This window comes from Oryctolagus cuniculus, chromosome 7 (assembly GCF_964237555.1).
Source record: "Oryctolagus cuniculus chromosome 7, mOryCun1.1, whole genome shotgun sequence".
Taxonomy (NCBI): domain Eukaryota; kingdom Metazoa; phylum Chordata; class Mammalia; order Lagomorpha; family Leporidae; genus Oryctolagus; species Oryctolagus cuniculus.
Genome location: NC_091438.1, coordinates 60,768,650 through 60,795,965, shown reverse-complemented (window position 1 = coordinate 60,795,965; position 27,316 = coordinate 60,768,650). Strand labels below are relative to the sequence as shown.

Sequence of the window (27,316 nt, the reverse complement as noted above, 5' to 3'; positions counted from 1 at the left end):
TCTAGGTAAGAAGTGCTGCAGCGCATACATATTCTTCTGGCAGCTCTTTTTAAAATAAACAATTTCCAGGCCAGCATTATGGCACAGTGGGTCCAGCTCAGCCAGCAACATTGGCATCCCATATCCTGGCTGCTCCACATCTGATCCAGCTCCTTAATGCGCCTGGGAGGGCAGCTGAAGATGGCCCAACTGCTTGGATCCCTGCCACCCATGTGGAAGACCAGGATGCAGTTCCTAGCTCCCAGCTTCAGCCTGGCCTAGCTCTGTCCATGGTTGCCATTTGAGGGGTGAACTATGGAGACCTTTCTGTCTCTCCCTCTCTCAGTCACTTTGCCTTTCAAATAAATAAATGTTTTTTTTTTTTTTTTAAATTCCTGGAGGTGGAGAGCTGTGTCAGATTTAAGAACCTTTATGAGATTCTTGATTATCTACTACCAAATAGCAATGTTTATAGCCTCCGGTAGTCTGTGTGTGTGTGTCTGTGTCCCATTTCACTATCCCCTTGCCTGCATTGATATGTTTTTCTTAGGCTTTGCCGTTTTGATTGGTGAACATGGTATCTCCTGGTTCTCTTTTTCTTTGTAAGGTGAAGGCATTTCCTCCCTACGTTTACGAAAGCCATGGAGTTTAAATTTGTTCCAAGCGTGGGGCAAGAGACAAGGGATCAGTGGAGGCGACACCAGGTGCAGGCAGAGGATGGGGTTCAGGGTCCAGAATCCAGTGTGGGGAGGGCAGAGGGAGGCAGAGTTTGGGAAGGAACTTGGCTGCGTGGGAGGTGAGAACTGGGAGGGACCCGACAGACTGCGTTAGCACAGCTGGGTGTGGGGGGCAAAGGGCTCCCACAGGGGCAGGATAACAATGACTTTCAGTGAGCGCTTAGGGACTTCCTGTGCCCCTCCCCAGTGAGGATGCCGGCCGGACAGCGTGCCTGCGGTGCCCAAGACAGCTCAGCTCCACTAATTTATGGGCTGCAAGGTGAATCAACTCGTGAGCGTGTCACTTGGGAACCAAGTCCAAGGCCAAACCAATGAAGTGATGATGCAGGAACACTGAGGGGTAACTACAGGCCGGCACAGTTATACACACTTATCTTATGTTAGCTCATTCACCTTAAACAACCAGCATATAAAGCACAAGAAACCGAAGCAGTTAGGTAGCCAGGGAGGAGATCGAAGTCCTGAATTCCAACCCAGGAATTCGGGCTACGGAGCCTAACCGGCAAATACAGAAGTTAGCGTGGGAGGGGGAAGATGGAATCGGAGGACACACCCTCGCCCGAGCCGAACGGGCGGCCCAGGTGAGGACGCCGTCGCCCGAGGGGCCGCACTTCGGTTTCAAGTGACTCCCGAGCCGCTAACCACGGCTACCCTTTCCTAGGCCCCCGCTGGGCCCAGCGCCGCTTACCCCCAGAGCGCGGCGCTGTCACCGCTCCGTCCCCCGCCTTACGGAGGAGGAAGCTGGCGCGCACAGCTCGCCCCCCACCCGGCGCCGGGCCAGGCCCACCGCGGAGTTCGCAGCCCACGTGGCGCCCGGGAAAAGGGGCGGGGCGGGGCCAGCCCGGGGGCGGGGCCGCGGGGCCTGGGGCCACGGAGACTGGCGCGGCGCCGCTGGGGTTCGGGTGGGGTCGCACCTGTTGCGCGGTTCCCCTCTGGCCAGCCACGGGAGTCCGGCGCCACATACCCAAGGCGTGTTGCGAGAAACCCGGACGAGTTCCGGGTCCTGCTGGCTGGGGGAGCACGTGGCCTGCCCGCTTCTCCAGTGCGTTGGCTGGGGGGTCGGGACGCCGGGGTTGCCCGAGGCCACTCGGTCGGCCGAGGTCGGCTGCGGTTCGCCCGCAGCCGGCTGGAAATTTTGAAAAACTGCCCTACTTTCCCCAACCCAGTGCCAGGTCACGGCCCTTTGGAGCGACTTGGCCGGGGTCTGGGGCCCAGCCCCTCTCCCCTCCCTCACGACCCGGGCTTCCCGGCTGTGCAGACCCTCGCGGGCGGCTCCCCCAGTGCCCCTCGGGATTCAGGCAGCATGGCCTCGGGTAAGTGTGTGCGCGTATGTTGGGGCGAGGGTCTCTGGACTCAGAGGTGCTGTGGCCAGGGTGACAAGAGTGTGGGGGTCTTGGCACAATCTGCAGGACCTCGGGAAGAGGCTGGGGAAGCGGAGCGAGTGTGGAAGGGAAAGTCAGAAGCGGCTGGGGGTGGGGTGGCGGGGCGTCCCTTCCCCAGACCCCAGAAGAGCCCCTGGCTTCCTGGGAGGTAGCTTCCGCCGGTCCGTGGAATTTTCCCAAGGCAGGCCCCTCCCTCCTGGGCTGGGATTCTCCGTTCCACTCCCTCCTCCGTGAGCTGGGCTGCCCCTGGAGCCGGGGGTCAGGTGGAGGAGCAGAGGGGGCAGAGCCTCGCCTCGAGGCGCCGGGTTTTGGACGGAGCGCGCCTGCCCCGCCTTGCCCTGCGAGGAGTGGGTTCTGAACTAGGCGAGCTCGGCCGGATTCCTCTTTACGGCGGTCTTTTGCTCTCCGGCTGGCTGGACCAGCCAGCCTGGACTTTGGAGCCCTGGCCGGGGCGGGGGGAGGTTTCCTGAGCGGGGGTGGGGGGTGGCGGGGTGTGGGTGCGGTTAGTGGCGAGCTGGAGGCCGGCCCTCCCCGATCTGGTAGTCTCCACCCCGCCCCCCAGATCCGGCCGCCGTCAGTCGCGTCACTCGAGGGCTAAGGGGCCGGGATGGAGGCCCCACTCGCCGACGTTGCCTAGACAACATCAGAAATCGTGGCCAGGGCCTCTTCCGCCTGCGGGGCGCTGCTTCCTGCATCAGTCACTCCCGCTGGGGGCGGGGCGGAGGAAGGGGTTGGATGTGGCAGAGCCAGGCCCCAGCCGGTGCGGCTCAGACTCCCCCGCTGTCGCCGTGGCCCCAGCCATGGCATCCTATCCATCTGGCCCCGGCAAGCCCAAGGCCAAGTACCCCTTTAAGAAGCGGGGCAGTCTGCAGGCCTCGGCTGCCGCCGTTCCAGGTGAGTGCGGGCTTCCTGTCCTCAGGTACTGGCTCTGCCTCACCTCCACCGCGGATGGCTCCTGAACCCCCCCACCCCGCCCGGGGGTGGGGGGACCCGCCTTCCCTGGCACCCTGCTGCTGCTGCTGGTGCCTTGCCCTCAGTCCCAGCGATGGCTGGCTTGGGAAGTGCAGTGGGGAGGCAGGCGAGCTGGGGGGGTGCCAGGTTTCTGTGTCAGTGATGCTGCTCCCCGTAACAAGGAGTGGGTGCAACGAGAGGTGTGTGTGTGCACACGTGTTGGTGTGTGCATGTGGGAAGTGTGTGTGCATGGAGTGGAGGCGTGGGGGCCTTGACCGGCAGGCTCAGGCTTCCCCTGAGGGTAGTTTCTCTTTGCAGGACCCCACTTGGAGGCTGCCCTTCCTGGGGGTCTGAATGGGGGCTCCCCTGCCTCTGCCGCTGGCCCATTCCTGGGGTGGGTTGTGAGTCCCTGAAGGGGATGGGCTGTCCTTGGGGGTACCGCATGGCCCCTGCACCTCTTGGTTGAGCTCTCAGGCTGTAGGCGTCTCTGCAGCATTGGGGCAGGCGGTGTGGTGCGGCAGTACCTGCCTCCCGGGGGCTCAGCTGCCCAGGTCTGTGCTTGCTGAGCAGTCAGCCTGCCGCCTGCGACGCCCCAGGCCCCCCCCCCCCCCCCCCGTGGCTGAGGAAGGACCCTCCCCTGCCTGGCTGACCAGGTCACCCTCCCAGCCCCTGGCTTCCTACCCATAGCTCAGTCCCCTTCCTGCTGTGTTGTCTTATGCTATTGAAGTTGTCTGGTCTGAGGTCTCTACTGCCCTGGGGGTCTCTGCCGAGGTCCAGGCCTTTCGTGTGTCCTAGGGCTCGGTCTGTCCTGGTTGCCCTGTTGCTGAACAGGAGACTTTCGTGGGTGGTCAGACGGTGGGTGTCTGATACTTGTGGGTCACAGACTTGGGCACCTCCCTGCCTACTGAGGCAATCTTGGTGGCCAGGATGTTGGAGTTGGTGGGAGTGGCTGGGGGCAGCCCCATCTGGCTTCTGCTTGACTCCCCTGTGTGAATGTGGGTGTGTGTATCTGTGGTGCTGCGGCCAGAGACCTCCTCCATAGTAGGCAGCTGAGCCTTGGAGCTTGGCCTGGGTGCCTGGGTGTCATCTCCGGTGAACCCTTCAGAGCTCTCTTCAACGACCAGCAGACTGGCGGGATGGCTGTGGCCGCTAGAACCTGGCTTGTAACTCCCAACGCTGCTGTGGAGGCCCCGGGCCGCCGGCTGGGGGCCAGGCTGAGGTTAGGGCCTTCGCGGCAGCTGGTGAGGAGCCAACACAGACCAGCCTCTTGCAGGAGATTAGGAGTCAGCTGGGGCCCTGTGTGAGGGATCAGAGTCCTCAGGCGAGCAAGGACCTCGCACCCTGGGCGTGGAGCTGATACCCATCTTTCCTTCCTCTTCCTTCTCTGCCCTTTTGCAAGTAAGAGCGAGCATCGTCCCCTCTCCTACCCTTCCCTGCGCTGCCCCTGGGCCCTGCGAACCTCCCGCCGTGCCCAGTGAGGGGGGCTGTGCGCTGGCACGGAGCCTGGTGTTGTGCGGGGCTCCTGCGGAGGTTCATCTCGCCGAGCCTCCTCCAGCAGCCAGCCGTGCGAGGCTGGGCAGGGACTGCTCACCGCCCCGCTTGGAGACGGCTCGAAGCCTCCGAGAGCTAGAACTTGCCAGTGAGCGGGAACAGAGGCAGGCAGGAGAGCTCCCGGTTCTAGTCCCCCCTTCTCCGGGACAGCCTGACCCGTCCCTTCCTGTGGGCTTGGAGCAGGAGCTGGAGGCTTGGGGGGTGGGCGGGAATCAGACCCTGAGCGGTGCAGCAGTGCGAAAGCCTCAGTGACTCGCCCCTGCCCAGACCAGGCCACAGGTCCAGCTGCCAGCCAGCTCCTCTCCCCAGCAAAGGCCGTGTCTCAGGGGCCCTGTGGTCAGGATGGAGACAGTGGTGAGCAACAAGGCCACTAGGCCGAGGAAGCTGGTGTGCAGCGGAGGAGGGCTGTGCCCCTTTCCTGTTCTCCCCTCCTGCCCTTTGGCCAGCTGGGCCCTGCCCGCTCACTGTCCCCTTGGGCAGTGGATTTTAAGGAGGCTTGGCCCCTCCCTGCCAGCCTGCCTGATTCAGCCCTACCCTGCTTCTCCCCCGGGAGCCTTGCATTTGGCGGGGGGTTCTCCCTGGCCCTGCAGAGGTGAAGGCCGGGTTCAGTTCTGCAGTTCCTCTACCTCCCAGCCCACAGGCTGCTTCCCTTGATTTCCAGACTTCCCTGAAGTCCCCCCAGCCCTCTGCTCACAGCCATCCCAGGCTCTCCCCTGCCTGCAGCTGCACTTGGTACAGCCCGTGCCGGCCCCTGAGCCGTCCTGGGGGACTGGCTGAAGCTTCATTCGACAAACAGGCAGGCCAGGGGCACAGGGCTGCTGGCCGGAGCTGCCTGAACTCTGCAGGTAGGGTCCAGGCAGGGAGCAGAGTGAGCAGGGGGCTGGCTCCCGCATCTGGGACAGGCACCTCCCTCTTCCCTTTGTCCAGTCTTAGGACCAGACCTGGAGTATCGGGCAGTGGGCACAGACTTTAAAGCTGGTTACCTCCAGTGCTCTCCTGAGCCAGGCTGGAGGGAGCTCTCCCCTCCCACCCCCAGGCTGGCTGGGTACGGAGAGCTCCCTGCTGGGGACGCTGGGGCTGCTGAGCCCAGGGAGGGCTTTTGGGGTGAACTGGGGGCTTGAGCAGCCCTTAAAGACAAGCAGGTTCAAGGCCTTTTGTGTTAGCCTCCTGGTGGTGAGACGAGAAGTTTTGCCCTTGATGGAGAAGGACCCTTGGCTTCTGATGCTGCCTCCCCCAGGGACCTCCATGGGGCCTCTGGCCCAGATCCTGGGGCCTCTGAGTGCCACAGACTTGTTTGTGGCAGCTCTCTTTGGAGGGGCAGCCAGCAGTGGGAGGGACAGGCTGGGCCGGCCACATCTTGGCAGCCCTGGGGGCCTGGGGAGGAGGCAGGACTCCCCCCACCGCAAGTCCTCTCCTCTCCTCCCCCTCTTCCCTCGGGGGCTGCTCCCTAGGTCTGAATGGCAGTGCCCTGCCCTCTGGGTAGAGGAGCTGCTAATCCAGGGCAGCTGATCCTGGGTTGCCTGCCCCGCAAGCCACAGGCGGGGGGACCCTGATGCAGCCACCTGGCTCTTCTGGCCCTTAGTGCCTGGTGTGTGTCCGTGCACATCTCTGTGTGCTCATGCACATGTATGTGCACGCATACAGGAATGTGCCTGCTTCTGGGAGGCAGTCACGTGGGGGACGTTCTCATGGCCCAAGGGAGTGGACCCTAGTCCAGGATTCAGGTTCTTATTTGGGTAGTGAATCTGCTTGTTCTGGGAGCATGCGCAGGCCCTCTACCTATGGCTCTGGAGTGGGTGAGGGGTCCCTGTGCTAACTGAGGGAGAGGTCCTTTGGGAGCCTCTCTGGAGGGACCGCCCACTTGCCAGGCCCTGACCTTTCTCGGGGACTGGCTCCGGGGTGGGCAGGAGTCCAGGGCTTCCAGGAGTGCGCAGGCCCTGCCCCTCCACCCGGTGACCCTGGCATCGCTGTCTCTGCAGAGGCTCGGGGTGGCCTGGGGGCCCCGCCGCTGCAGTCCGCCCGATCCCTGCCGGGCCCTGCCCCCTGCCTCAAGCACTTCCCGCTTGACCTGCGCACGTCCATGGATGGCAAATGCAAGGAGATTGCCGAGGTATGGCCAGGAGCCACCTGCACCTCTGCGCCCTGCGCCCCCATGCTCGGTTGGCCCTCACCCCGTGCTTGGCCGCTCCCAAGTGCCCCATGCCCCTGCTGCCCTCACCTCTTCCCCAGACCCTGCAGGGGAGGCCCGGGCTGACTTGCATGACTCCCCCAGGAGCTGTTCACCCGCTCGCTGGCTGAGAGTGAGCTCCGTAGTGCCCCCTATGAGTTCCCGGAGGAGAGCCCCATCGAGCAGCTGGAGGAGCGGCGGCAGCGGCTGGAGCGCCAGATCAGCCAGGATGTCAAGTGAGCCGCAGTGCCAGTGCCCGTGCCCTCGGGCTACCTCCGCCCCTCTCCACCCCTCTCAGAGCCCATCCTCCCTTGGGGGCCCAAGGGGAGGTTGAGGAGCCCTGCGGCTTGAGCTCAGGTCTGCTCTGTGTGTGTGTGGGACCGGGAGCAGGGGCCAGCCCTGGCGTTCTCTCTGACTCTCCCCTCCGTGCCTCTAGGCTGGAGCCTGACATCCTGCTGCGGGCCAAGCAAGATTTCCTGAAGACAGACAGTGACTCGGACCTACAGTGAGGAGGGCGGCAGGGCGCGGGGAGTGGGGGACTGAGCGGGCGCCCCTCAGCTGCTGGCTCCAGGCCCTCCCTCACATGCCTCCTCTCCCTTCTGCCCTAGGCTGTACAAGGAGCAGGGCGAGGGGCAGGGCGACCGGGGCCTGCGGGAGCGGGATGTGATGTTGGAGCGGGAATTTCAGCGTGTGACCATCTCCGGGGAGGAGAAGTGCGGAGTGAGCAGGGGTCGGGGTCCCTGGGAGCCCGGGCGGGGGGCGGGGGTGGAGGATGGAGGCTAGAGAGGGTAGTTTTCTTCCCACAACCCTGGAGGTTGGGGGGACAAAGAGAGCGACTGGGAGCCCCTGGGAATGGTGGGAGTATCCCCTGGGGTCAGGCAGAGAAAGGCCTGGGGGGTGGAGGTGGAGCTGAGAGTGAGCCCATGTCCTCGGTTGCAGGTGCCATTCACAGACCTGCTGGACGCCGCCAAGAGTGTGGTGCGGGCGCTCTTCATCCGAGAGAAGTACATGGCTCTGTCCCTGCAGAGCTTCTGCCCCACTACCCGCCGCTACCTGCAGCAGCTGGCCGAGAAGCCCCTGGAGACTCGGACCTACGAGCAAGGCCCTGACACCCCCGTGTCTGCTGGTGGGACCCCCGTCCCTGCCCCACCCCAAGTGCCCTGCTCTTCAGGGCTCCTGGAGCTGTGGGTCCCAGCCCTGTCTACTTCTCCCACTCGGGCCACGCTCAGGCCAGCTTCTTGGCAGCCTGGAGGGGAGGTGGTGGTGGTGGTGGGGAACCGTCGCAGTGTGGCCTTTGATGTCTGTCGCTATCTGCAGGGCCTCTGAGCTGGGCAGAGGGTGGCCTGGGAGAGCCTGGCTCTGACGCTGCCTTCCCACCCCCACAGATGCCCCGGTACACCCCCCCGCACTGGAGCAGCACCCGTATGAGCACTGTGAGCCAAGCACCATGCCTGGTGACCTGGGCTTGGGCCTGCGCATGGTGCGTGGTGTGGTGCACGTCTACACCCGCAGGGATCCAGACGAGAAGTAAGAAGGGTGTGGTGTATGGAAGGGGGGTACCCAGATGTGGGAGGCTGTGCTGCCTAGGGAGGGGCTGCAGGACCTGGCTCGCTCTCCTTACCCGCGTTCCCCTACACGCCAGTTGCTCCGAGGTGGAGCTGCCCTACCCTGACCTGCAGGAATTTGTGGCTGACGTCAACGTCTTGATGGCCCTGATCATCAATGGCCCCATGTGAGTCCCTGCCCTTCCCAGACACTTGGCTTGCTCTCTAGCCGCAGCCCTGCCCCGGGCCTCTGCCACCTAGTCTCATGCCTCTCCCTAGCCCCCGAGCCCAAGCCCCCTCCGTCTGCAGCCCTCTGGGCTGCCTCCTCCCTTGGCTCTGCTGCCTGGGCCTCCCTTCAGGGCCTGAGCCCTTGCCTCGTTGTCCTCTTGCCCAGAAAGTCATTCTGCTACCGCCGGCTGCAGTACCTGAGCTCCAAGTTCCAGATGCACGTGCTGCTCAACGAGATGAAGGAGCTGGCCGCCCAGAAGAAAGTGCCGCATCGAGACTTCTACAACATCCGCAAGGTGGGCTCTCTGCGTCCCACCCCGCCCCGCCCCTCTGCACACCTCCCTCTCCAGGGCCGGGGAGCCCACCCGGTGCCCAGTGGGGACGGTCCTCTTCCTTCCTCCTGCCGCGCTGCCCGCCTTCCTGGTCTCTGCTGGACCCAGTGGCTCCCCGCCCCGCCAGGTGGACACGCACATCCACGCCTCGTCCTGCATGAACCAGAAGCACCTGCTGCGCTTCATCAAGCGGGCGATGAAGCGGCACCTGGAGGAGATTGTGCACGTGGAGCAGGGCCGCGAGCAGACGCTGCGGGAGGTCTTCGAGAGCATGAATCTCACGGCCTACGACCTGAGCGTGGATACGCTCGACGTGCACGCGGTCTGTCCCAGCGGCAGGGGCTGAGGGGCTGGCTTCGCACCATGGGGTGGGGAGGGGTGGGGTGGGGCGGGGCGGAGGTCAAGGGTGACCCGGCCTGCCCCTCTCCCCTAGGACAGGAACACCTTCCATCGCTTCGACAAGTTCAATGCCAAGTACAACCCTATCGGGGAGTCTGTCCTCCGAGAGATCTTCATCAAGACTGACAACAGGGTGTCTGGGAAGTATTTTGCTCACATCATCAAGGTGAGGAGGCATCCCCGGTGCTGAGCAGCGAGCCTGGGTATCAGGGTGCTGTGACGGGGGCTGGGCGGGAAGCCTGGGCGTGACTGCTGCTCCACACGCGCCTGTAGGAGGTGATGTCGGACCTGGAGGAGAGCAAATACCAGAATGCGGAGCTGCGGCTCTCCATCTACGGGCGCTCGCGGGACGAGTGGGACAAGCTGGCGCGGTGGGCCGTGACACACCGCGTGCACTCCCCCAACGTGCGCTGGCTCGTGCAGGTGCCCCGCCTCTTGTGAGTGTCCCTGGCCGTGGGAGGGATCGTGGGGACCACATTCAAGGCCCAGGACCTGCCTCCCGCCATCCTGGCGTGGCTGAGCCTCCCTGTCCCGGCCGAGCTCTCTGGAATGTGAGGAAGGGGGCCTCACGGCCCCACCTGTGGTCTGTCCAGCAGCCCCCCGGGGTGTCCTCGCCTTCCTAGTGTGGTTCAGGTGTGCCGCTGTGCCCTCCAGCTGGGCTCTGCCCCATACTGGCCTGCCGGGGGTGCGGGCCCTGACCTGTATACGCCCGTGTGCTGTGTCTCGCTGCAGTGACGTATACCGGACCAAGGGCCAGCTAGCCAGTTTCCAGGAGATGCTGGAGAACATCTTCCTGCCTCTGTTCGAGGCCACGATACACCCGGCCAGCCACCCGGAGCTGCACCTCTTCCTGGAGCACGTGAGCAGGCAGCCCAGGGCTGGGTGCAGGGCCGACCGCCCACCTCGGTGCCAGGCCTGACCGGGGGGGTCCTGTGCCAGGTGGATGGTTTTGACAGCGTGGATGATGAGTCCAAGCCCGAGAACCACATCTTTAACCTAGAGAGCCCCCTGCCCGAGGCTTGGATGGAGGAGGACAACCCGCCGTACGCCTACTACCTGTACTACACTTTTGCCAACATGGCCACGTTGAACCACCTGCGCAGGTGCCTCTGTTTGCCGCATGGCCTCCCACCCAGCAGGCCTCGCTCTGGGCTCTCTGGACTCCTGACCCACATACGGCTTCTGTGCCCGGACCACATGGGCTCCTTCTGTGTCCTCGGGGCTCCATTCCTCCCCGGTTACCCCAGGCCCGCAGGCACTGGTGGGAGAGCACGCGTGTGCTGGGGCGGGGGCCCGGGAGCTCAGGGGAGCCCGCGGCTGACCCTGTCTTCGTGCTCCCCAGGCAGAGGGGCTTCCACACGTTTGTGCTGAGGCCGCACTGCGGGGAGGCCGGGCCCATCCACCACCTGGTGTCAGCCTTCATGCTGGCCGAGAACATTTCCCACGGGCTGCTCCTGCGCAAGGTCAGGCTCTGCGCCGCCCTCCCGGCCGGTCGCCTTCCTCCGGGGCGTCACCCGGGCCCCTCGGCAGCGGGTCCTCCCCTCCCGGCCCTGAAGTGGCACTCCTCCTTCCCTGGAGCACCAGTGTGCCCCCCCACCCCGGCCTCCAGGCCGGGGGCCCCCACTTCGATTCTGGCCGTCACTCTCCATGTGCATGTCAGGGCTGGCCTGGGCCCCCGTCCTCCTTCCCTCCAGCCTGACCCACAGCCCCCGCGGCCACCTGACAGGCCGTCCTCCATCTTGCACACGCAGGCCCCCGTCCTGCAGTACCTGTATTACCTGGCGCAGATCGGCATCGCCATGTCCCCGCTCAGCAACAACAGCCTCTTTCTCAGCTACCACCGGAACCCGCTGCCCGAGTACCTGTCTCGGGGCCTCATGGTCTCGCTGTCCACTGATGACCCCCTGCAGTTCCACTTCACCAAGGTCAGAGCCGGCAGGCAGGCCTCCCCCGCTACGCTCTGGGTTGGTGCTGCCCGCTGCAGGTGGGGTGTGGCTGGAGGTGGGAGGGAGATGGCGCGGCGGGGGCCTGCCCGTCTCAGGGAGCCTGGCCTGTGCAGGAGCCCTTGATGGAAGAGTACAGCATCGCCACCCAGGTGTGGAAGCTGAGCTCCTGCGACATGTGTGAGCTGGCCCGCAACAGCGTGCTCATGAGTGGCTTCTCCCACAAGGTACGCACTGCCCGCCTGGACTGCCCCTCCGCTCCTCTGCACTGGGTCCTGACCTTGGCCCTGGGGTGGTTTGGTGTGGTGCATGGGCCCACGGGGCTGGCTGCAGCCATGCCTGTTGCCCACCCTGCCCCACCTGGCCCCGGCAGGTGAAGAGCCACTGGCTGGGACCCAACTACACCAAGGAGGGCCCTGAGGGCAATGACATCCGTCGCACCAACGTGCCGGACATCCGTGTGGGCTACCGCCACGAGACCCTGTGCCAGGAGCTGGCGCTTATCACACAGGCCGTCCAGAGTGAGATGCTGGAGACCATCCCGGAGGAGGCGGGCGTCGCCACGAGCCCGGGGCCCCAGTGAGCCCGCTCCGCCTCGGCACCGTCACCGCGTTTTGTGCTTGGCCCCCTCCCATCCTGTTCTGGTCACTGCATGTCTCTGTCCTTTGTTTCTGTCCCGCATGTCTCTGACCGCGTGCTGTCCCTGGGCCACCCCACTGAAAGCTGGGCCCGGGCACCTGCGCTTCGCCATCGTGTTGGCCCAGGTGGCTGCTGATGGCCGAGACTGGAGGGCGGGCCCTGCTGGTGGTCCTGTCCTGGGGTCCTTGGAGGCCTGGCTGTCCTGTGGGTGTCCTCAGTGTCCTCAGAGACTTGTGGTGGTCGTGGGGCTTGTTCCTTTAGCTTTTAGGGTCTAGCCTGGGCAAATCTGAGCCTCGGCCAGGCCGAAGTGCTGGCCCCTGTCCTGTTTATGTGGCAGAGGGGCAGTCAGGTGGGCTGTACCTCTGCCTTGGGCACGGTGCGGCCGAGGGTCTGTGCTCTGTGCTGGGTAGAGTCAGGCTAAGGGCCTGGTCCCAGCTCTGGGCCGCCTGGTCTGAGGGGATGCATTTGGCCCGGAGCTGCAGGACCACCGCCTCCACCGAGTCACTACCCGGGCACTGCCCAGCAAGCCGCCTTCTCCGTCCCTTCCCTGGCCTGCCTGCTCTCTTCTGGTGTCAGCTTCTCATGCCTCTGTGGGAGGGGGCAGCCGCCCTGTGCTGTGTCAGGGGCCCCTGCAGCTGGAGGGTGCTGGATCTGCTCCCCACGGTGGCCCCCAGAGCTTCCACCGGACCTGGACCCCTGCCAGCCCCCCATACTGTGTCCCGAGGTCCTCTGTGAAACACAGTGTTTCGTACGAGCCACCTTTCCTAGTGCATGAGAAATAAAGAGTATTTAAGGTAGTGGGCAGGTGAAGTCTGTAGGGAAGGGGTGGGGGGCTGGGGATGTGTGTGTGTGGCGGGTGGACCCCGACGGGGGAGGGCTGCGGGAGAGGCCTTCTGAGCCCTTATCATGCCTGCCCTGTGGGGGAGCACACCTGGCCCTAGGTGTGCAGCAGCACATCCCTATCACGCCGGCTGGGGCGAGTGTCCCCTTGCCACCCTCTACCCTCTCAGTCCCAGCCTCAACGGACAGCCTGGTCTAAAAGCAGTCCCGGCAAGTGTGGGTGTGGGGCTCCCGCAGGGCGCTTGTGAGGAACGCCCTCTCCCGGCCTGCCCCTGCACTCCCCCGTGGGCGGTGGGCAGTGTGGCCAGATGGCTGCCAGCTCCCGCGCACGTTTTGTTGCGGGAGCCCTGAGCAAGTCTGTGCGTGCTGATTGCAGCCTGCACCTGCTGGGCTTCTGTCTTGTGGTAGGCATGGGATTTCCCAGCACCTCCAAGGCCCAGAGGAGGCTGGAGGCTGCTGCCCGTGTCACGAGCCAGGCCCCAGGGGAGCTGACGGCTGGCTGCTACCACTGAGGGAAGGGGCAGCTGCCTTCAGGACAGTCAGCCTGAGGCTGCCGGAGCCCCGGTGACGGAGGGACTGGCTGGGGAGCAGCGGAGGCTGAGGGGCTTGCCGACTGTCGGCTGCCCTGGCAAAGCCCTCTGGGTTGGCAGGAGGACACGTCTGCCCCTGGCCCAGGGGCTGCTCAGGAGCCTGCGAGGAGCTCCCAGCCCCCTGCCTGCTGAGGGCCACTAGCTAGGCCTCCTGGCTTCAGCCCCAGGCCCTTTGGTCCCCGGATCTGCCTCGCCATTCATGCGTCAGGGCTCACTGTGGAACTGCACAGTGAGCGAGAGGCTGGGCAGCTCTGGCTGATGCTGGTTGGGGCCATAGCCTTCGGAGGTGAAAATGGCCAGAGGCAGGGCCTGAACTGGGGCCCAGCGTCCAGGGCTGCCCCAATACTGGGCCTTGTATGCCCGAGGAACGCTGATCTCATGGTGATGGGAAGCGACTTTCTTTTCTTTTTAAATATTTGTTTATTTTATTTAAAAGGGTTACAGAGAGAGGAGAGGCAGAGAGAGAGGGAGGGAGAGGTCTTCCATCCGCTGGTTCACTCCCCAATTGGCCGCAACAGCCGGAGCTGTGCTGTCCGAAGCCAGGAGCCAGGAGCTTCCTCCAGGTCTCCCACACAGGTGCAGGGGCCCAAGGACTTGGGCCATCCTCTACTGCTTTCCCAGGCCATAGCAGAGAGCTGGATTGTAACTGGAGCAGCCAGGACTTGAACTGGTGTCCATGTGGGATGCCGGCGCTTCAGGCCAGGGCATTAACCCACTGTGCCACAGCGCTGGCCCCGGAACCGGCTTTCCAAGGAGGCCGGGGTATTTCATAATGCTCATGAGCTTTGTGAAATGAGGCGGAGTTAGGAGATCTTTCTAGAAGGTTCCTTGAAGGCAACAACTGCCTGACCGCTTGCCGGCACTCAGGTTCCTTTATTTGCTCGTAGAATGTGTCATTTAACAGATGCTGCGTCCCACTTGCTTGTCTTGGGGCCCGGCCCCAAGCATTGCTCAAAGTTGTGTCAGCAGCCTCTCCACAATTTCAGTTTCTCAGAAACTTCTTGAAACACTTACCACAAACAGTCTTAAAATAGAAAGGCTGTAATACCTTTTCCTACCTGAAAAGAAAAACATTTTTGCTCAAAAAATTTGGAAAGTAGACAGAAATGATAAGAAGAAAAATCACTCCTGCTGATTTGAACCAGTATTTGCTCAGCTGCATGCCTGAAATATTTGTGAGGATTTATATATATACATTTATTTATTTATTTGAAAGGCAGAGTTACAGAGCAGAGAGGGAAAGATCTTCCATCTGCTTGTTCACTCCCCAGATGGCCACAGCACCTGGGGCTGGGCCAGGCTTCAGCCAGGAGCCAGGAGCTGTATCTAGTCTCCCAAGTGGGTGCAGAGGCCTAAGCACTTGGGCCATCTTCCACTGCTTTCCCAGAGCTTGTTAGCAGTGAACTGAATTGGAAGTGGAGCAGCCAGGGCTCGAACCAGCACTCCTGTGGATTGCCAGCACCGTAGTCCAGGGCTTTAATCTGCTGTACCACAGTGCCGGCCCAATTGTTGAAATCTTAATTGGTATACTTTTGGTGTTTCAGGTTATCTTTTAAAAAAGACTTTATATATTTATTTTAACATCAGAAACAGAGAAGGGGAGAGAAAGAGAGAATCTGCCATCCACTGGTTCATTCCCCAAATGACCGAAATGGCCAGGGCTGGGCCAGGCTGAAGCCAGGAGCCAGGAGTTTCTTCTAGGTCTCCCAAGTGTGTTCAGGGGCCCAAGTACTTGGGCCATCTTCCACTGCTTTCCCAGGTGCATCAGCAGCGAGCTGGGTCAGAAGCGGAGCAGCTGGGACTAGAACCTACACCATATGGGATGCCGGCTCTGCAGGCGGCAGTTTAACCTTCTATGCCACAGTGCTGGCTCCTTAATTATTTTACCTCTCTCTCTCTCTCTCTTTCGTTTTAAGGTTATTTTAGCATGTGTTTCTACATTTATTTAAAATACCCAATACATGTAAACTTCAATTGCTATGCCCCATGGTGAGCTTGACCCTGATTCTGTGTCACAGCTGTCCTCTTAGTAACCGGGGCCGAATGTCATGGCTAACAGTGTGCCCTCTGGAGCCAGGCCGCCCCTTTCTTGCCTGTGACCCTGGGCACGTGACTTCCCCTCTCTGTGCCTCCATATATGTCACATGGTTCATGAGGATAATTGCACGCTACTCAGGGGTTGAGTCCCTGGATAGAAAGCACAACATAGACACTCAATAAATACTTGCTACTATATTTACATCTTAATTTTTACTGATTTGAGAGAGAGAGAGAGATATCTTCCATCTGCTGGTTCATTCCCCAATGTCCACAACAGCCAGGGCTGGGTGAGGCCGAACTGAGGAGGCTGGAACTCAATCCAGGTCTCTCACGTGCGTGGCAGGAGCCAAGTATCAGAGCCGTCACCTGCTGCCTCCCAGGGTGCACAGTAGCAGGAAGCTGGAATCAGAAGCGGATCCAGGAAAAAATAAATAAATAAAGAGACCCAGGACTCACATGCAGGCACCCTGAGAGCAGACATGGCCGTCCCAGGCAGTGCCTTCAGCACTGCCCCGGACACCTGCTGCTGTCACCTTGCATTGAGGTCCTGCAGGTTAGTCCCTAGATGCCCACGAGTGTAGTCACCGGGACTAAGATACAGTTTCCTTTCTGCTCTTGATAGCAATGAGCCGGAGTGCTTTTGCTGGCTGTCTGCCTTGCCACACCTCCTGCCTCCCTCCGTCTCTGGTGATCCCATCATGCTCCTGGTGCCTGCCCAGGTGTGGATGCCTCTGAAGCAGGCACCATCTTCCCTCAGCTCTGCAGGCAGGAACCAGGGCCTCTGCCTCCCACACGGACAGTGCAGGGGACCACAGCAAAGGAAATTAAAAAGTCTCAAGCAGGGGGTTGGTGATGTGGTGTGGCAGGTTAAGTGCTGCCTGCGACACTGGCATTCCCTGTGGGCGCCAGTCATGTCCTGGCTGCTCCACTTCTGATCCAGCTGCCTCTCAATGGTCTGGGAAGGCAGCAGAAGAAGGCCCCTGCACCCACATGGGAGACCCAGAGGAAGCTCCTGGCTTCCTCCTGGCCCAGCCCCACCCATTGAGGCCAATTTGGGGAGTGAACCAGCAGATGGAAGATTTCTATCTGTAACTCTATAGATAGATAAATAGATGACAGATCATCCTTTGAAAGGTTTCAAACAGGGGCCAACAGTATTGTAAAAGGTCTCAGCATTAAAATAAGGAAATAGACCTGCTTTGTTCCAGAAGTGAGATGCACCCTGAATGAAATCTGCGCAGGGGCACTGTCCCTTGGGTTACAAAACCGTATGGAACGGGCAGAACGGTGGTGGTGGTTGGGGGCCCTGTGCCGGGCCACCTCCCACCCAGCCCTGCACAGGCTCGCCTCTCTGGCGCCCCCTCGTGGGGGAATCGAGGAGTGCAGGGGGTCCTGAGAGACACTTGAGGAAGTGGCAGATTTGCTGATTTCTCTCAAAGTACTGCCTCGTTTGTGAACGGCTTCCTGTGAAATTCCAAAACAGGTTTAAGCACAAATCACATGGAAGGCAACGTGAGAGCAATTCCGCTGGACTTAGAAAGCCCTGGGCGTCCTGGACTCTCAGGGTGTCTGCAGAGGGGGAGGAGCCAAGGCCCTTGGCCTTGTGGGCCCTGCTGTCCTCTCATGAGGGGCGGGGGACGGTGGAGAGCTGAGGGGAAAAGGGGGTGGGGCAGCGAAGTAGGAAAACACCAAAGTGGACGCGAGAAACAGCTGACAGAATGCCTCCGCAGGCCGCGTGTCCAGGTTCGCGTGTGTTACGCGGGGTGCCCACACAAATGTCTTTATATTTGACAACACTTTGCAAGTTGGGTTTTTGGCAAGAGTTCCAGAATACGCAGGGTGCTGGAAGAGAAATCCTGGCCGTGGCGAATTAAGTGAGTAACTCATAGGAAACCTTTGCAAAGCCGCTTTTGTGCGGAAAGCAGAGAAGTTCTGTGTGACGGGTGATGTGGGTGCGTTTTCATGTGTGTGCCGGGGTGGGCGGGGGCAGCCCTCCGGGGGTGCCTGCCACGCCCATGTCTGGTTTGGGACCTCTGGGTTCAAAGTGCCATTTCGGGGTACAGCTGTCGCGCATTCATGGCGAGCTCCTGGGCAAATCATCCGTGCTCTGAAGCTTGAGTTCTCCCTCCCTCCCTCTCTCTCTTTCTCTCTTTTTAAAGATTTATTTATTTGAAAGTCAGAGTTACAGAGAGAGAGAGAAGTCTTCCATCAGCTGGTTCACTCCCCATATGGCTGCAACAGCCGGGGCTGGGCCGATCCGAAGCCGGGAGCCAGGAGCTCCTTCCGAGTCTCGCATGTCCAGGCCAAGTCCTCTGACTGCAGGTGCCCGCGGCACTGGCACAGCACACCCTCTGCTTAGCCAGGCGGCGTGCTCAGACTTGTGCAAGGCCACACCCTGCAGAGCGCCTGCATCCCACCTCATCTGATGCCGGTAGTGCCAGCCAAGATGCTGTCGAGGCGATAGGCCTTCGGGTTTGTTTTTTAAGGATTTATTTATTTATTTGAAAGGCAGAGTTACACAGAGGGAGCAATGGAGAGAGAGAGAGAGAGAGAGAATCAAAACTTCCTTCCACTGGTTCATTCCCCAGATGACCAGGGTTGGGCCAGGCTGAAACCAGGAGCCTGGAACTCCATCCGGGTCTCCCATGTGGGAACAGAGGCCCAAGCACTTGGGCTATCCTCCGCTGCTTTTCCAGGCGCGTCAGCAGGAAGTTGGTTGGGAAGCCGAGCAGCTGGGACGGGACCCAGTGCCCACATGGGATGCTGGTGCTGCAGGTGGGGGATTAACCCGCTGAGCCACAACACCTGCTGGGCCTTCGGGTTTCGTCAGGTAGTGGCCAGAAAGCCAGGGACAAGGTCCACGGCACTTGTTTGCACAGCCTTGTCCACTGGCAGGTCGCATTTCCTTCTGCCCGCACATCGCGTTACCCCCTCCCCCCCTTAACGTGCATACCTGAGTCGGGATTCAATAAACCGGTTTGCGTCTCCAGATCCTACTCCTCTTCACCGGCTGTGCCCCTGGCGCCACCATGCCGGTCCCTGACCTCTCTGAGACCCAGCGGCCCGCCGGCTGTCCCTTTGGGGAACATCTGTAGCTGCTGGCCTGGCCAACCGTGCGTCCCCAGCTGCTTGCTTCCCTGCAGTGCCCCCCTTGGCACTGTCGCCTCCCTGCTCCCCAGCGGCCCAGGAGGCCGCCTCCTGCTGCACATGCCTGGCCCACCGCTGCTCTTGGCTCAGCTCCTGGCATCAGGAAAGGGGCTTGGGGGGGGAGAAGCATGTGGCAGTGAGTTCTTTTGTGAGATACTGGCACTCTGGCACAGCAGGGTAAGTTGCTGCCTGCGATGCTGGCATCCCATGTGGGCACTGGTTTGAGTCCCGGCTTCTCCACTTCCGATCCAGCTCCTTGCTAACGCTCCTGGGAAGGCAGTGGAGGACGGCCCAAGTGTTTGGTCCTCTGCACCCACGTGGGAGACTCAGAAGAAGCTCCTGGCTTTGTCCTGGCCCAGCCCCAGCTGATGCCACCATTTGGGGAGAGAACCAGAGGATGGAAGACCTCTCTCTGTTTCTCTATCTCGGTAATTCCGACTTTTAAATAAATAAGTAAATCTTAAAAAAAAAAAAAAAAAAAAAGTTGGGGCCGGCACTGTGGTGCAGCAGGTTAATGCCCTGGCCTGAAGTGCCAGCATCCCATATGGGCGCCAGTTCAAGACCTGGCTGCTCCACTTCCGATCCAGCTCTCTGCTATGGCCTGGGAAAGCAGTAGAAGATGGCCCAAGTGCTTGGGCCCTTGCACCCCCGTGGGAGACCCGGAAGAAGCTCCTGGCTCCTGGCTTTGGATCGGCGCAGCTCTGGCTGTTGCAGCCAATTGGGGAGTGAACCATCAGATGGAAGACCTCTCTCTCTCTCTGCCTCTCTTCTCTCTTTGTAACTCTGACTTTCAAATAAATCTTTTTTTTTTTTTTAAAAAAAAGTCGACCAGAAGTGGCTTGGTGGGTAGTGAGCAGGAACTGCGTTTTTTTTTTTTTTTTTTTTTTTGACAGGCAGAGTGGACAGTGAGAGACAGAGACAGAGAGAAAGGTCTTCCTTTGCCGTTGGTTCACCCTCCAATGGCCGCCGCGGCCAGCGCGCTGCGGCCGGCGCACCGCGCTGATCCGATGGCAGGAGCCAGGAGCCAGGTGCTTTTCCTGGTCTCCCATGGGGTGCAGGGCCCAAGCACCTGGGCCATCCTCCACTGCACTCCCTGGCCACAGCAGAGAGCTGGCCTGGAAGAGGGGCAACCGGGACAGAATCCGGCGCCCCGACCGGGACTAGAACCCGGTGTGCCGGCGCCGCTAGGCTGAGGATTAGCCTAGTGAGCCGCGGCGCCGGCCAGGAACTGCGGTTTTGAACAGCCTGGATGAGCCTGGGTCTCCTTCACCTCTGTCCCCAGGAGTTCATGGGCAAGGCCATGGCAGTCCATTGAGTGTCTTTGTACATGTAGGAAATGATGCCACTTCCTTGGGTGGGCCCCACTGCATGCTGGGCGCAGGCTGGCAGTCAGGCCTGGCCACCCGGGGGTCCTGGGGCAGTGCACAACCTGCTCAATCTGCAAGGCCCACAGGTGCAGGCACCGCTCCACTATTACCAATGCCACCGGCTCTGCTGTCACCCAGCTGGGGCGGGGAGTTCCAGGGAGCGTCTTCCCTGAGCTTGTGAATCCACGAAAGTTCTGCCTGCCCCCCCAATCCCATCCTGTGGCTGAGCAAGGCTCAGTGCCCACAGAGTTCCCTGGGGCTGTGGGAGTGTGCGTATTCAGGCCAAGGTATCTGTGAAGAATCCAGGTGTGTGGCTTTCTCCCGCCAGTGCTGGGCTGCTGGAGCACTTCTGTGCAGGTTAGGAAAAGGTGAGTGCGCTGGGAAGACATGGCGCCGACAGGGCCTGAACTGACGGCATCTTGGGTCTGGGGTTTGCCGCCAGCTCCTGGGTGAGCCGCCTGCAGGCTGGACTTCAGCGGCCACAAGCACCCAAGGACAGGGAGCTTTTTGTGCAGTTCCCAATTTGTCCACAGGGTGGTGGTAGTGAGACTCTTGTCAGAGCAGCAGCTTTTGCCTGCAACTCCCTGTCCTGGGGCCCCCGCCCGGGTGCCCTCTACAGATACCCACGCCCACCAACTTAGACGCATTGGGCATCCGTGGGGCCCCACTGCCCTGGCCTGGTTGGAAAGGCTCTTTGACTACCCCTGCTCTGCCCCATTATCTGACAACCACATTCTCCAGCTTTGTGGGCCCCATGGGGTGAGGCCATGTTTTCTCTATCGGCAGATCCTACCTGGGCTTCCAAGCCCGCTCCCCTCCCACCCTGTTCTTCATCTGCAGTGACTCTGCACGTTCCATGATCATTTCATCTCTGAGAGGATTTTCCTGGAAGGCTCAGAGCTGGGAGGAAGGCCCACCTGTCACCCCCACGTGCTGGTCGCAGCCGGGGAGATATGGCGCCTTGCTCCGTCCAGGACAGGGGGAGGAGGGAGGCGTTCTGGGACGGTCCTGGGGGCGGGGTCTCCCTCTCGGCCTCTGTGCAGGCCACAGTGGAAGGAGACAGCCCTGTCCCTGGTGCTCAGCTGAGAGCCTCTCCGGACAGGAACTGAGTGTGTTGGGGCCGGAGGCTTGGTTCATGACATTTAGTCCAGGATTTTGCTCCTCGGGAGTGCTCAGCAAATGGCACGGGGCAAGGAGCTTGGGGCTCTGAATTTAGACCCGAGGGGAGGGATGAGAGCGGCTGGTACCCCTGGGAGTTCCTCATGTGTGAGGCGCTGTGGCAGGGACTTCACATGCGTGAGCCCGTTGAAGAAGACCCCCGTACTGTGGTTTACCCAGAGGGGAACAGGGCACAGGGAGCTAAGTAACCTTCCCGAGGTCACACAGTAGTCAGTGGGGGGAGGCAGGATGCCAACCCAGGAGGTCTGGCTGGAGGCGGTGCCCCTACCTGTTGTCTCCCACTGCCTCCTTCATTTAGGTTCTGTGGATGAGGTGGCCAAGGGACCCTGCATGGCTGGGCAGGGTGGGAGCTGGTCCCCTGGACTGAACCGGGAGGCTGGCCGGCGCCTGCTCTCTGCAGCGCCACCTAGTGGATTCCTGCCTGAAGGACATCCTTGACCATGGCTGCAGCCAACTCGCCTCCTCCCTGGGCCGGCAGCCCCTCCCCTGCGGCTGCCCCCACTCTGTGAACCAGGTGAAGCCCGAGTCAAGTCTTTTCCACCTGCCACCTGCCAAGCCAGCCCCCAGCCCCCGGACTCCCGTGACCGCCTCCCCGACCTATCCTCCGAAGCTTCTGGAGCCTTCCTTTACTCCCTTACTGCGCCCTGGGCAGCTCTGTTTTCCCCTAGGGACTATTTGCTACTGTGTAGTGATTCTGAGTCAGAACCAGGACCCCAGAGAGGACTTAGAGGTTCGCCAGCACCGCCCGCCACTCTGTCTGAGCTGCGCAACCCCACCTTCCATGCACCACTCGGCTCCCTCCCCCGCTGTGCACTGACAACCTCTCCCCCTTTCCTCCTAGATCTGGTGCCGGCTAAAGTACACACACGGCTGCAGGCTGTGTCCTCGTGATGAGCTTTAGGCACCGAGGCCGTTGCTGTGGCACAGCCGGTAAAGGCGCCGAGTCCCGGCTGCTCCACTTCTGATCCAGCCCCTTGCTAATGTACCTGGGAAAGCAACAGAGGATGGCCCGAGTCTTTGGGCCCCTGCACCCATGTGGGAGACCCACGTGGAGCTCTTGGCTCCTGAGTTCGGCCTGGCTCAGCCCTGGCCACTGCGGCCATTTGGGGAGTGAACCAGCAGATGAATGGAAGACTCTCTCTTTCTCTTCCTTTCTCCCTGTAACTTTTTCAAATAAATAAATAAATAAATTTTTAAAAATATGCAGACAATTCCTGAATGACTATTTAAAAGATTTATTTAATTATCTGAAAGTTCGAGTTACAGAGAGGCAGAGGCAGAGGCAGAGAGAGAAATCTTCCATCCACTGGTTCACTCCCCAGATGGCTGCATTGGCAGGAGCTGAGCAGATATGAAGCCAGGAGCCAGCAGCTTCTTCCGGGTCTCCCCTGTGGGTACAGGGGCCCAGGGACTTGGGCCATCTTCTACTATTTCCCAGGCCAGAGCAGAGAGCTGGATCGGTAGTGGAGCAGCCAGGACACGAACTGGCTCCCATATGGGATGCCGGCGCTGCAGGCAGCGGCTTTACCCACTACGCCATAGCACCGGCGCCAGTGCTTCTTTCTTTTAAATCCCAACCAGCCCCACATCTGGCCTGGGCCAATGCCTCATGGGAGCTCGCCTGCCTTGGCTTTTGGGGTGACTCCTGCCATGGATTTGGTGAGACGAAACACACCTTAGACCCAGAAGTCATCCCCAGACACACTGACCATTGCTTTTCCGAGTGAAGCTGCTGTGGATCAAGCTATAGAAGTTCGTTTTGGTGACATGCAAAGATTTCAGTGGGATGCAGAAAGCTCTTAACAGTAAAGGAAAAAAATGGTAAATTTTATCAAGTAGTTCTGTTTACCAAAAGCCAAAGAAAGGCTGGCGCCGCGGCTCACTAGGATAATCCTCAGCCTAGCGGTGCCGGCACACCAGGTTCTAGTCCCGGTCGGGGTGCCGGATTCTGTCCCGGTTGCCCCTCTTCTAGGCCAGCTCTCTGCTGTGGCCAGGGAGTGCAGTGGAGGATGGCCCAGGTGCTTGGGCCCTGCACCCCATGGGAGACCAGGAAAAGCACCTGGCTCCTGGCTCCTGCCATGGGATCAGCGCGGTGCGCCAGCCGCAGCGCGCTGGCCGCGGCGGCCATTGGAGGGTGAACCAACGGCAAAGGAAGACCTTTCTCTCTGTCTCTCTCTCTCACTGTCCACTCTGCCTGTCAAAAAAAAGCCAAAGAAAAAAAGGGGTTACATCAGAACAGATCAAGAACTCTTGCAATTTAATAAGAAAAATATAAAAATAGAACATTGTGTGTTATTTTAAAAAATGCAAATGAGCAGAACTCTTGGCGAGGAAGTTGGCAGATTGGGATACCTGTCACCGGAGTGACCACAAACGTGGGCAGAGGTGCTCGGCTTCGTTTGCTATCAGAGAAGTGGAAACGCAGAACCCCGCACAGCCACTACCGAGGCCAGCAGCAGAGAGTCTGCGCGGCTGAGGGTGACGTGGACAGAATGGCGGGTACAGCTGCTGGGAGCGAGTCAGTTCAGCTACGGAGGACCGGGAGTGTCTGTAGGAATCCCTCGGGACCGGGACCTGCACGCCTCCAGCTCGCGGGGATGTTGCTAGGGTTTGGATGGGGTTAAGCCCTCAAAGTGTGCGGTGGTGTTGAGAGGTGGGGCCTTTAAGAGGTGGGGCCTCATGGACGGTAATTTGGTGAAGGGGCAGCCCTCTCATGAATGGGTTAATGCTGCCTCTGCAGAGCACGTGGCTACAAAGGTTCAGCCACCTGCGTTTCAGCCTGGTGCACGCGGCTCTTTCCCTGGCGGCTTCTCCACTATGCTGAGCGGAAGTAGGCAGGCTCGGTTTAAATGAATTCACTTAGAGCATAGGCTACGTGATCCCCGCTAGACAAAGCTTGCCTGGGCAAAACTGACCCATGGCGTCAGGCTAGCGGTTACTCCTGGGAAGCATGGGATGGTTTGGGGAGTGTCAGGGGGCTCTGTTTACATCTGAGTGCTGGTGACTCAAGAGTGTTGAATTTCACACATCAGCTGTGCCCCTGTGAGGACCCTTAGGTCATTATAATGTCATTATGAAAAAGTCACTGTGGCCAACACTCCCACTTGTGCAGTTTTTGATGTAGTTGACCCGGCAATAAGAGTTTAAAAAGGCGGCCAGCACTGTAGTGCAGAGGGTTAAGCTGCTTCCCGCGACACCAGCATCGCAAAACAGAGCACCTGCTGGAGTCCCAGCTGCTCTGCTTCCGAACCAGCTCCCTGCTAATGCACCTGGGAAAGCAGTGGAGGATGGCCCAAGTGCTTGGGCCCCGCCACCCACATGGGAGACCCGGATGGAGTTCCAGGCTTCTGGCTTCCGCCTGGCCCAGCCCCAACCATTCAGGGCATCTGGAGCAAGAACCAGCAGATGGGAGATCTCTCTCTCTCTCTCTCTCTCTGTCTATCTGCCTTTCAAATAAATAAATTTAAGGGGAAAAAGGAATTTAACAAAATCTTTTTTCCCCCACAGGCAGTTAGACAGTGAGAGAGACAGAGAGCAAGGTCTTCCTTTGCCGTTGGTTCACCCCTAAATGGCTGCTACAGCTAGGAGCCAGATGCCTCCTCCTGGTCTCCCATGCGGGTGCAGGGCCCAAGCACTCGGGCCATCCTCCACTGCACTCCCTGGCCACAGCAGAGAGCTGGACTGGAAGAGGAGCAACCGGGACAGAATCCGGCACCCCGACCGGGACTAGAACCCAGTGTGCCGGCGCTGCAGGCGGAGGATTAGCCTAGTGAGCCGCAGCACCGGCCCCACTTAACGAAATCTTGGGGAAGGTTCATGGCGATGCCCAGACCGCAGAGCTGCTGCCCTGGCAACCGTGGTGGCCCAAGGTAGGGGAGCTGGTGGGCCCAGCGCGGTGGTGCAGCCGTGGGGGAGTCTCAGGGAGAGCGCCAGGGAGGGAGACATGGCGGTGGCCCCCAGAGTGAGCAGCCTGCCCTGAGCAGGGGACAGGGAAACAGATTGCAGCCTCCTGCGGAGTCAGGGTTGCTGTGGGCACAGTTGTCGTGGGGCCAGTGCTGGTGAGAGCCCGTGTCAGTCCAAGCAGCAGGCTTTGGGTTTCCTGTTTTTGTTTTAAGTTTTAAAAAGATTTAATTTATTGATTTGAGAGGCAGAGTTACAGACACACACACATACACACACACACACGAGGTCTTCCATCCTCTGTTTCACTCCCCAAATAGCTGCAATGACTGGAGCTGGATCAGGACTTGAACCGGCACCCATCTGGATGCCGGCACTGCAGGTGGCAAGTCATCCTGCTACAGCACCCACCGGCCCTGGGTTTCCTGGTCTTACCCTCCCTATCCACACACTGTCAGGCTATTGTTTTCTGAGTAGTGTTCTTTAAATTGGTTTTAAATAAATTCACTTAGACACCAGCCTCAGTACAACCTCACACTCGTGAGGATGGCGGTAATAAGAACAAACCCGGACAGTAAGTGTTGGTAAGGACGCGGAGGCGCTGGAACCCTTGTGATTGCTGTGAGAACATCAAACCATGCAGCTGACGGGGACGGAATTCAGCGCTTCTTCAAAAATCAGGCGTGGAATGAATGCAAGGCCCCACGGGGCCACTGCTGGGGCCACTCCTAGGAGAACTGAGCCTGGCCCCGGGACAATTACGTGTGCACACTTGTGTACAGCAGTGTCAACCGCCAGCAAGTGCAAAGAGCCTGAATGTGCACCAGTGAACAAACGGTTAAAGGAAAGGTGACATATCCCTACAATGCAATATTTTTTGGCCGTGAAACGTAATTCATACAGGCCTGACACAGGCTAAGGCATGGATGAACCTTGAAAACAAGGGGCCAGCCTTGTGACGTAGCTGCTTAAGCCATCACTTGTAACACCGGTATCCCATACCAGAGTGCTGGCTGGAGACCCGGCTCCTCCTCCTCCCCCTCCCCCTCCCTCCCTCCTCCTTCTCCTCTTTCCCCTCCCCCACCCCTCCTCCCCCTCTTCTTCTTCTTCTTTCTTCTTTTTAAAATACATTCATTTGAAAGTTGGAGAGAGAGAGAGAGAGAGAGATCAAGCTATCTTCCACTTGCTGGTTCACCCCCCAGATGGTCATAGTCTGCCAAGGCCAGGCCAGGTTGAAGCCAGGATCCAGGAGCTTCACTGTGTCTCACACGTGGGTTCAGGGATCCAAGCATTTGGGCCATCCTCTGCTGCTTTCCTAGGCACATCAGCAGGGAGCTGGATTGGAAGTGGAGCAGCAGGGATGCAAACCGGTGCCCATAACGTACGCTGGTGTTGCAGATGGTGGTGCTACCTGCTGTGCCACAACACCAGCCCCGCTGCTGTGCTTCGGACCTAGCTTCCTGCTCATGTCCCTGGGAAAGCAGTGAAGGATGGCCGAAGTGCTTGGACTCCTGCCGCCCACATGGGAGTTCTGGGCTCCTGGCTTCCACCTGTACTTGTTCCAGCTGTTGTGGTCACTTGGGAAGTGAACTAGTAGATGGAAGATTCTCTCTCTCTCTCTCTCTCTAATTCTGCCTTTCACATAAACAGACAAAACAAGCCAACACTACATGAAGTGAAAGAAGCCAGACACAAGACCACAAACTGTAGGAGTGCATGCACACGGAATGTCCAGCCGAGATAAACCTGTGGAGACAGAACACAGACTGGTGGTTTCCAGGTGCTGAGAATGGAATTAAAGGGAAGCAACTGCCTAATAGGTATGGGGCTTCTTCCTGGGGTGATAAAAATGTCTGGGACTTAGATAAACGTGGTGGTCGCCCAACATTGTGTGTGTGCTGGTTGCCACTGAATTGCTCACTTTAAAATGGCTCATTTTGTATTACGTGACTTTCATCTTACTGTAAAAAGAAATGTGAGAAAAAAATAATCAGCCTCGGTCTTCTTCGGGCGTCACAAGAGACCAACAGCGCCGCAGACCTCCTGGGGAGGTGGTGGGGTTAAGTCGTAGGTGCCTGGTGGGTCACCGATCAGCCATTCAATTAAGGTGGCCATTAGTCTCTGAATGCTACTTGCTGGGGCTGCAATAGGGATGCCCAACGTCTCCCAGGCGATGTGGCTCACGTCCCCGGGCACAGAACCGGAAGAGCCCCCACTGCTTAGTGGGCAGAGCAGGTGCGGAGGTCCGCACGAGCCTGTAGGGGCGCCGCGTCAGGGCTGCACGTCTGGCCACCAGGGGGCGCTGCTGGCGTCCTCGTCCCCAGAAAGCGGTCCCACCGGGTCACTGGTTACTGAAACCTGTCACTCTCCAGGGTGCCCATAGAGCTCAGTAAACCTGGGA

At 60.0% G+C, this 27,316-nt stretch overlaps 1 protein-coding gene across 5 annotated transcripts; it reads left to right on the top strand.

Annotated features, from left to right (window-relative positions):
- The first annotated feature begins 1,570 nt into the window (after positions 1-1,570).
- Positions 1,571-12,649, top strand: AMPD2 (adenosine monophosphate deaminase 2). Of its 5 annotated transcripts, XM_008264730.4 has the most exons (19): positions 1,571-1,758; positions 1,883-2,029; positions 6,580-6,710; positions 6,873-7,003; positions 7,204-7,272; positions 7,376-7,487; positions 7,707-7,893; positions 8,153-8,294; positions 8,410-8,499; positions 8,706-8,835; positions 8,999-9,193; positions 9,305-9,436; positions 9,544-9,707; positions 10,003-10,129; positions 10,210-10,373; positions 10,613-10,733; positions 11,022-11,195; positions 11,330-11,440; positions 11,587-12,649. In XM_008264730.4, coding segments are annotated over exons 1-19 (2,538 nt in total). In that variant the 5' UTR covers positions 1,571-1,757; the 3' UTR covers positions 11,797-12,649. The 5 variants fall into 5 exon arrangements, with proteins under 5 accessions (XP_008262952.1, XP_008262953.1, XP_051713365.1 ...); XM_008264731.4 differs by lacking the exon at positions 1,571-1,758 and having other exon boundaries at positions 1,775-2,029; XM_051857403.2 differs by lacking the exons at positions 1,571-1,758; positions 1,883-2,029 and adding an exon at positions 2,781-2,992.
- The last annotated feature ends 14,667 nt before the right edge of the window (positions 12,650-27,316 follow it).